The 9,922-nt window shown below is 40.4% G+C and overlaps 1 protein-coding gene across 1 annotated transcript; it reads left to right on the forward strand.

Annotated features, from left to right (window-relative positions):
* Positions 1-4,353: 4,353 nt before the first annotated feature.
* Positions 4,354-7,463, forward strand: mus304 (mutagen-sensitive 304). The gene is made up of 5 exons (XM_065227677.1): positions 4,354-6,259; positions 6,324-6,412; positions 6,488-6,690; positions 6,747-7,211; positions 7,275-7,463. The coding sequence occupies exons 1-5, from the start codon at positions 4,499-4,501 to the stop codon at positions 7,451-7,453; spliced, it is 2,697 nt and encodes an 898-aa protein (XP_065083749.1). The 5' UTR covers positions 4,354-4,498; the 3' UTR covers positions 7,454-7,463.
* The last annotated feature ends 2,459 nt before the right edge of the window (positions 7,464-9,922 follow it).

A 9,922-nucleotide genomic window follows, 5' to 3' on the forward strand; every position in this document is an offset into this window, starting at 1 on the left:
AACGAACTGTCAAAGCAAGAGCCATACGAGCAGCGCCTATCTTGATTACATTGGCAGTGTAGACCCTCTCATAGTCTGCATGCTTCAATCAGATTTATTTTTATTGTTCGTGAAGTAACCCACAATGAAAACACACCAATATTTAATGTAACAACATTTTTTATTGTAATAGAATTGTTCATTATTGTTCGTGATCGAATCATGTTAACAATAAAATAAATGAAAAATACAATAAAAATCATTGTAACAACATTTTATTATGTACATTCATTGTACAGCTAGGTAGCAGTTTTGCCGTTTTCAGTAGGGTTCAACAATATTACAATCATTTTTATTGTCGACAATAAATATTAATGTTAGAGCATTGTTTCCACTGAAAATTTCACTGTAATTTTTTTTTCGGGCACAGCAGCGTTGCTTTTGAAGTTGAGTTATTAACTAAAGAGAAAGTTGATGAAAAGAATCGATCAGTGCAGATATGGCCTTTTGAGCCATTTAAGTAACATTAACAGATTCTCTTCACTATTTTAGCACACATGTCGATGAAAGAAGCTATTGTTGCGCTTATGTTAAATTCTCATTTGGTGACGCTCTAAGCGCGCTGCAACCATCGACGAACCGACATGCCACTGGAGCATTTCGTTTGTCTGCAATTCGATTTGTCAAATGAGCGATTGGATATGTCAAACGATCGATCAGATCTGTCAAATGAGGTGAGACGCAAACTAAGTCAATGTCAATTTTATATGTTTTCATATCCTTGCTCATGATATGTCGCGATCGAAGTAGATGGCGGTATTGTTTAACGTATTTTAAATATAGCGTCTTGGGCAAGGTTTTCAAAGTTGCTCCTATTAGCTGTCACGTCGGTTCGTCAGTGCTGCAACCCCGCCCATAAGAATTATACACAGGTGTATAACTTATAGCGAATTCGTTTATTATCGGGGTTAACACCAGTTCCAACCCAGTGCGAAACCGAACTTTTTGTCAGTGTGAACCTCAACCTGAGCTAGGTTTTAAAAACAAACGAGCAAACTGACGTTTGTCAGAAAACAAGCAGACCCAATCTTGATACCCGATTCAGGTTGGAACTGAATAATAAACGAATTCGCTATTAGATAGTATTTTATGGCAGTGGCTTGAGGAGCGAATCCTGGATAAAGAGCCACCGTGTGTTAAATCAATGGGCGCAGTCGTACCATAGAGGTAACTCTAAGACTAGAAGGTCCCGAAATAACGTGCTCACCTTTTTGGCTCAGCTCTGGTACTCTCTTCGGTCCCAAGCTAATCGATTCACCCCTCGAAACATAGGAAAAATCAATAACCCCTCATTTTATCTGTCAAACTTTCATAGCGAATCAAAACAAACATTGTGTAGAACTAGAATTTCGACTAGAATGGGGTACGTTCATCGTTTGCTTGGGACCAATAGGCTAGTCAAGTAGTGAGCCAATTTAAAATCGTTAGTTTCGTGTCGTACGGCCATAAACAGAAAACAGATGGTATAATCACAGACAAACAGACGTAACACTTCATTGTGTATCTTCGTTCACGCATTTAACCAGTTGATTTGAATATTATCAGTTCCGCGAACTACTCGCCGCAGCGCTGGCATCGGATCACTTTGACGTTTCTATATATTCTATAAAACTTGTATGCAATATTGTTTGCGAGTTAGCGAGCAAGCTTAGTTTTCCGCGAGAAGCCCCAGAGATGTCGTTACTGAGGTCGTATGTTTTGAGATACTATGTTTTCAAGAAAAACTTTTTTTTAACGGCGCCGGTGGTGTAGTGGTAAGCGTGATTACCTCTCACCCCATCAGGCCTGGGTTCAATCCCAGTCGGCGCCGCCGGGATGTTCATCTCTGATCACGCCTTCCTTCGGATGGGAAGTAAAGCCGTTGGTCCCCGGTTCATGAGTTGATGGGTCGATAGGTAGGGTCCAGGTGTGGAAGCTGCCTTCCTGGCACGTCGGTAGCATTGGTGCTCAGCACGGAAAACAAGATCGACGGAAAAAACTAACCAAAGGAAAAAAAAAAGAGAAAAACTTTTTCAAAGAGTTACGTCTGTTTGTCTGTGGTATAATGCCATTTTGAGAAATTATCCTGCCACACACAATATTATCTAGCTTCTAATACAACAAATACACTGAAACAAGTACCATAGTTAGGAATACTATTTTGCAGAAAACACTTATTTTTATTACAACCACGCTTATAACCGTTAAATCTACTATGATTTCAGTATAGTTGACCATGAATGTTAACAAATTTATTGTGATCCTGGAAAAACTACGATGTTTGCTCAAAATGCATAGTAATTTTGATAGAAATAATAGTTAAATTATATTAAAGTGTTTTCTGCAAAAATCTATTGGTGAGGGTATTTAATTTAAACCATCAATATAGTATGTTTTCCAATGGAATTTGTTTCAGTGTATGACAAGAACCAGTTCTGTACCAAAGTTATTAATGAAAGAGAAAGTCAATTGATCATTTTGTCAAGCTTCTGCATTCATGTTCCATCAGATGTCACAGCTGTTGTTTACGGTGACATCTATCGAAAACTAGGCACAATCTGTTTTCATATAATTGTTCACAGAGGACACTGCAGTGCAAACCATTTCTTATGTTCGAAAATCCCCGTGCTGTCGATCGACCGGTTTTCGAGCCACGGTCATCAAAATTTAACTTTTTGTCTGTCAGAAATAACCATGCTCGGATAGCAGGGTTAATCGATAACTTTCCATCTGTCAAATTTTAACCAAAAGTTAAAATAATCCACCAAATGGTTCAGAGCCTTAGATTATTGTTCGAAGTCCCTCCTTTTTTACACATTCTGCACACAAAATAGCTCACCCCTCACAGAATTTCCCGCCGAATTTTATGTATGGGGCGGGGCATAAAGTATCTTTTGCGCAGAATATGTAAAAAAGGAGGGACTTCAAATGTTAAAGCAAATGCATATATAGATGTACCAGACATGTTTTGTAGTGTCAGGTACTCTATTTTGTAATCTGTGAAAGGGAAATCACAAATCGAGTGTCAACAAAATACATGGCATGTTGAGAGATTGAGCTCGTGAGAGAGAATTTCTCTCTCAAATTTGATTTTTTTTGGCTCTCTGGGGACTGGTAGTAAAGCAGGTAAAATTGTATGGGGAAAAATCATTTTTATTTAATTGTAGCTTGCTTAACAATAATTTCCGGGAAAAAACCGAACGACAAAGTCCCTGATTAATTTCTTTAGGTTGTCGTTCACTTTTTTTGACCTGAATATGCACCGAAAGCGAATTATTCCCACTTCTCTCAATTTCTATATGGGGATTTTTATCACTTCCTACCAGCGGAACAGCGCCATCTCTGTGGAAAATGGTCGAACAAAATGATTAATTAAGAGAATCGATCAATATTACTTAGGGCCTTATGCATTGTTCAGCTTGATTTAAATAATTAAATCTCGCGTCACTTTTCAAAAGGTCCTATGTAAACAAATCGAGTTAAGCGATACAAACTGTTGCTCTTCTATCATTGAATGCGATACGAAAACATCCATCCAATTTTACTTTCATTTATTTAAGATAATCATAGCTCAAAAATTGTCCAATGATCAGTTTGAAATGATGGGTACATGATTGATACTTCGGTCATTTGGACTGCTTACCATAATTGGTGCTCATTTTCTAAAGGCGGGGCCAATCTACAGTTAGGTACTATTTAAATCTATGAAAGGGAATCTAGTATCATATAGAACAAAACGTCCAATGTAACACTCTTTGATTATGTCATTGAGAAAAATCGTCCAATGTAACATGTCCGATGTACAACTTGGCTAGTCAAATTATCCTATGTGGTTTTTTTCTATATTGTAGCATCAAATTCAAAGTTAAATTGTGATATTACCGTTTCTACTGAATTTTCAATGTTATTATTCACTGACTACATCAAAAATAGTATTGCAAAATGTATTGCTAAAATAATAATCTGTCGAACTTCAACATAGATTTTCTCAAAATGGCGGATATGTTACATTGGTCTATTTCTAAGTGGAGACAAGTGGCTTCTAACTCTTTAATCTCTATCTCTATCTCTATCTAACGCACTCTAAATTGGCCAATCACGAGCTGGTTCGCGTTTTACAGAAAAGTGGTTCGTTTTCGCCCCCATATCTACTCTTCTCTTAGGTCTATTTGAAAAGTGACGCGAGAAATTTCAAAGTGGCTACTTCAACCACAGGGTCGACAGCAAGGGGGAAAATGTCGAGTAAACTGTCAAAGTCGTCAAAGTAGTGTAAAAAGGCCTTTTGTTTACCGTCGCCACTCCGTGCAAGCAACACCAAAACATTCCGCCAGTTTGTAGTTTGCCAGTTTTGCATATAGAATAATCAATTTGTTGTTCAGAATAATGTAGTTTTTGTGTGTTTTATTGGTAATCCGCTTTCTTTTAACATTAAAAAGAAGCGTTTTAGTGTTAATATTGTGGTTGTCAGAGTGCGAAAAGCATGGCTTCGAAGAGATTCGGAAACTTCCAGCTGAAACAGCCGTCCTCGGCTTACAAGAAGGCTCGCCTGGACATAGATATCATTCCCAGCCAGCAGTACATTCAACAGCAGGAACACCAGAGAACGGTGAAAACTACGACCACGATCGCTAAATCCTCTTCCTCGAAGTCAGACTATCTGTGGGGCGACGAGGATGATGAATTCATTATTTTGGCCTCACAAGCCGTGGAGGAAGTGGAAATGTTCCAACAAACACAGTTGCAACAGACTCAAGGCGGGGACGTCACATTCGGTGGTTTCCTCCGGGAGGGGGTAGCCTCAAGTACCCAAACGATTACGAATGGGCTGGAAGGGCCGAGTTCCAGTGAACTGATGCCTCCACCACCGGCGATTGCTGGTCCGGCTAAAGTCAATCCAGTCCCTTCAGATGTAATGGATCTGCTTACGGACGGAGATGATGACATTTTTAGCGAGCAGTTCGATGAGAACTACGATAACATAGAGAAACACATTGATGAGTTTTTCAACAACGAATTTGACGATGATTTTAATCTCGATGAATTCCGCCGGGATAATGAAAGAAGCGGTCCAAAAATGTCACAGGAACGATCCCCATCAAAGCCGATGGAAGCGAATGGGGAAACGAAAACGTCAATAACATTCAAACCGAAGCAACCGCAGCCCGTGGTCAATACGGTGATTCCGGAAAAGATTAACGGTGGAAGATTGTTTCCTAGCCAACAACCGCCGCTGCAAGTGGACAGGGAAGCACTCAAGAATGCTGCCAAGAAGAAAGATCACGCCAAAGATATGCAGGTCAAGTTTCTCACAGGTCAGCTGGAAAAAGCGAACAAAGAGAGAGAACTGTTGAAAAAGGATTACAACGAAGTTACGGATCGTATTCAAATCCGTGACGGAGAAGTTTCCATGTTACGCTATGAGCTGAAGAATGTCAAAAGCCAAAACGATCAACTGAGGCTGGAAAAGATGAAAGAGACCGAGACGATCAAAAAGGAATGGGTCGAAAAGATGAAAGACTTGGAAAAGGTGATTGTGGCACAGAAATCGGAACTCGAATTCAAAAACATGGAAATGATGAATTTGAAGACGAAACGACTGAGTAACTCTTTTAGGGTAGATAAAGATGGGCCTTCTAAGGAAAAAACGATGACGGAAAAAGACTTTAAAATCCATAATCGCCAAATTCAGCTGTTTCAACGATCGACGCTGGAAGACTTCCAGATCGATCCGAAAATATTCGACCTGTCCGCCGAAAGCATCTCCAAGTTTAACACCACCAACCGGTTATCCAATTTTTCCAAAGGAGATGCCGTTCTGTCGCAACATTTGGGACGCCTACAGTCGTACCTTTCGCAGCTGATTTGTCTAAAAGGTTCCCTTTCGGAGGAATCCATATCTACAATAGTGCTGATAGCCAATCAAGCTACCGACGAGATTAGGAAATACTGCAACCGATTGCCGATGGTGCGGGTGAAGGATGCGCACTTGGGTGCCAAAGTGGCTTATGATTTCCTGTGTAAAAATAGTAAAAGAAATCGATTGCAAGGACCAGTCAACACCTACCAGCGGGAGTCCATATTTCATCACGAAAAGGCCATCATCCAGAGAAGGTTCCTGGCTGCATTGGGGTTACTGTGTCGGTATTTACCTTCGTTTGCTGTGAGGCTGGTTCGCCGGTGGGAGGGAACGGGCAATTGTGTACAAGTTCTTGTTAAGGGTTTGGGTAAAATAAGCTATGCGGTAAGTGGAGGTTTTGGCTTTTTTCGAAGATGATTGGTTCACATGTTTTGAGTTTGATTTCCAGAGCGACCTGTATGGCCATTTTGGACTTATCGCTTCGGCGGCTTCGGTTTTGTGCGGACTTAGCTATCATGTATTGCTGTTCAAAGAAGAGTAAGTTGCCGCCGATGTTCAGGTAAAACATGCAATTTCTAAAAATTCTAAGCGAAACTTTTATTCCCCTAAAAGCGGCCGCCAAGTGATAGATCTCTTTAAATCGATCGTCTACTGCCGACCGGATAGTGCCTTAATTTTAAGTCACCTGTCGGAAACTCTCTACCGGATATCGTCCTCCGACCAGTCGATCGACCTTCTCAACCATCTATGCTGGCAGAGTAAATCGAAGGATTTTGCTGCAAACGATGCCTACAAGATGATTCAGTTTACTAAAGGTATGTAGCGGAAATAAGGTCTGTAGGTCGAATACCAAGAAACCGGTAATTTTCAGATTCCTGTGTGCTACAAATCTACGCATCGCTCCTGGAAACATCCGTTCCGCAAGACAGAATCCTCACGCCGATGGAAATTCGTCATCTGGTGGCAAACACCCGAAACACGATCTACTTCCTGCGGAATTCGCTAGCCCGGCCGGTTCGCTGGATACAGCAGTTCGCCAACCGACCAGAAGGATCGGTTCTATCTCTGTGTCAGTGTCACATTCGAATCACCAACGCCTTTGTGGTGCTGTTCCACCAGGTGCTCCGCTGTTGGATGCTCTCTCCTTTGAACATCGACTACAGCACAATGCTGCAGATTACCCAGAACGGTGTACTGCTGCTGTTCGATTTGTTCGAAACGGTTTACCGGGGGGAGGTACTGCTGGTGGGGCGACACGTGATTCAGTGTCGCCTGCAAGCCACCTACAACTGGTTGGTGCAGCACCAGAGCGACTTCCGGTTTCAGCATACGCACAGTAAGTTTCACGTTAGAGTTGGTTTACAGACCTTGCTAAGTGGTTTCAATTTGTCTTGCACAGAAATTGCTCTCCAACTGCTAGATCTGCGGCTAGTGATGGAAGAGCCTTTGAAATCGAGCGAAGAAGTGAGCCGGATGGACCTGGACGGGGATACAGCCGAGAGGGCCGAATTGGAGCGAAGTGATATGTACGATGATCTGTTTGAGGATTTTTTCACCAGTAAACTACAACACCAGTGATAGAAAAAAAGATGCGAGTTGGTGTGTAGGTACATATGACTGTTCTAAAATATGCCGAAATTCTTAAGGGGTGTGCAAAATGATGAGGATAGGAATTTTTAATATCTAGGGGAATTTACGTATTCTCGTCAATCTAAGCAGCGTCCGAACTTCTATTAGCGATTTCTCAGCGTCACACACATACATGACAGGTTTGTTTGTTGACATTTATCTGCTGCTTGATGTTCTACCAATTTCAATCGACAGAATTGATCAAAACGGGTTGAACATGGTTTTACAACGCTCCAAACTTCTTAGGTGAGAGTGACTATTGTCGGCAGTCTCTTTTTCTTCGGCAACCTTTCCATTTGAACTGCGTGTTAACCAGCTGTTCTATTATCGGCAACTCGAAATCAGCCGTATTTTGTAGTATGTTTATTTCATTTAAAGAAAAATATGGTATAACAGGAATTCACAGTCGTAAAAATGTAATCAGATTGAAGCTGAAAAGGTAAGGAATCGGCTTAATACATTCAGCGAAGAGTTTTGATGGGAAAATACAGTGAAATAAACGTTTAAATTTCGGTTGCCGAAAACAGTCAATGGGTGCCGAAGCCATAATTTACCCTATGCGGTGTAAAGTTTCGCCGCCTTAACCTGAAAATTTACTGACGTTCCTTAACTTTGAAATGCTGAATCTTGGTTGACAGACACTTTGATTTCTTAATGAGTTCTTCAGGAATTTGTATGAAAATGCAATTCTTTTCATTTGATATTTACCATTCAAACAATGAGCTGTTCTTCAAAGTGTTGGACCATTAAAATATCCTCCTTTAGGGCGAATGGGTCATTGGTCTTGGAAACAAAATTAAATGCAAGACTTGTTAAAGTATTCCGTGATCTTGAAAAAAAAAATTGAAGAAAAGGAATCTAGGAAATATTTCCAAAACTTTGAGATTTGTCCGGATTAGCAAGGGGATCATGGCTTCCGGCCCCTATGTATACAATTCAGGGGTCCTACAAATTAAAAACAAATATTAAAACAAACCGTAAGAGCTTCTCCACCGGGAGTTTCTAAACGAGTCCCTATCCCTATTTCCTATCCCCAGTTAGCAACTTATGTACACACCGGTAGTATCTAAACGGAAATGAAATATGGCTCTCGGCATGGAATAAAATGCTAGAGTTTTCAAATTTGGTGACTCACTAAAACCATAGAGGTAACTCTAAGACAAGTAGGTCCCGAAGAAACGTGCTCAACTTTTTGGCTCACCTCTGGTACTATCTTCGGTCCCAAGCTTGTCGAATCACCCCTCGAAACATAGGAAAAACCAATAACCCCTCATTTTATCTGTCAAACTTTCATAGCGAATCAAAACAAACATTGCGTAGTACTAGAATTTCGACTAGAATAGGGTACGTTAATCGTTTGCTTGGGACCAATAGGCTACTAAAGTGGTGAGCCAATTTAAAATCGTTAGTTTCGTATTGATTGTTGCTAAAACTCTGTTTCGGGTTGCTATTCTGCTTGAGTGTTAGCTGCTCCGATCAAAAGTCACTTTCTCGGATTACGTTTTGCAGTTCAGTTCTGTTAAACGTGTTTTGTTAGGATGAATTTGTGGGATGTTCCAAGGAAACTTGTGGGAAGTTCAATAGAAAGTTTTCTTAAGTTCCAAGAGAATTTGTGGAAAGTCCCAAGAGAACTTGTAGAAAGTTCCAAAGGAACTTGTGGGATGTTCTTAAGAAACTTATTGGAAGTTCTCAGGGAACTTTTTAGTAGTTCCATGCAGTTTTCGAGTTAACGGGATTTGGGAGAAGTTCATGAAACTTAAAAGATGCTCACGTAATTACGGTAAAGTTAATGAAATATTGAAAAAATTAACGCTAGCATTACTGTGATTCCGTGAACTTCTTTTAAGTTCCGTAAACTTTTCCTAAGTTCTATGAACATCTCCCAAATTCCGTTATCTCGGAAGTACCATAGACTAACAATAATGCCGCGGATACACTTGTATGACAAACTATGAACATGAGCATTATTCGTATAATAAATTATGAGCACATCCATGGTTACGCCACCGAAAAACCGACATGAATGACCATAGTAAAAACAATAAAACTTCTAACCAAAGCACACTACTGACATCTGGCTCCATGTTCACGCGAAATATTTAGCTAAGCCATGAACCCGCATGCAAAAGTTATGAATTGGTTCTATTGTCTGATCTATTCTGGACAAATTGTTTTTATCTTGATCAGTAAATCCTATGGTTTTGACAGTTCGGATTACTCCACATTTAAATCGGCCGTTTACGATTTTCGGGCATAAGTCAGAATTAAGTGTCATGTCGGTTTGTCGGTGGTTACACTTGTATAGTTTTGGTATAGCTGGTCCAAGTGTATCCGCGGCATAAGATTAGGGTCCCGAAGAAATATGTTCAATCTTTTGGCTCAGAAAGTTCCAGATCTTCGATCCCAAGCTGAAACGTA

The sequence above is a fragment of the Ochlerotatus camptorhynchus genome, unplaced genomic scaffold (assembly GCF_037179485.1).
Source record: "Ochlerotatus camptorhynchus isolate MF236.1 unplaced genomic scaffold, CSIRO-AGI_Acam_v1.1 ptg000274l, whole genome shotgun sequence".
Classification (NCBI taxonomy): Eukaryota; Metazoa; Arthropoda; class Insecta; order Diptera; family Culicidae; genus Ochlerotatus; species Ochlerotatus camptorhynchus.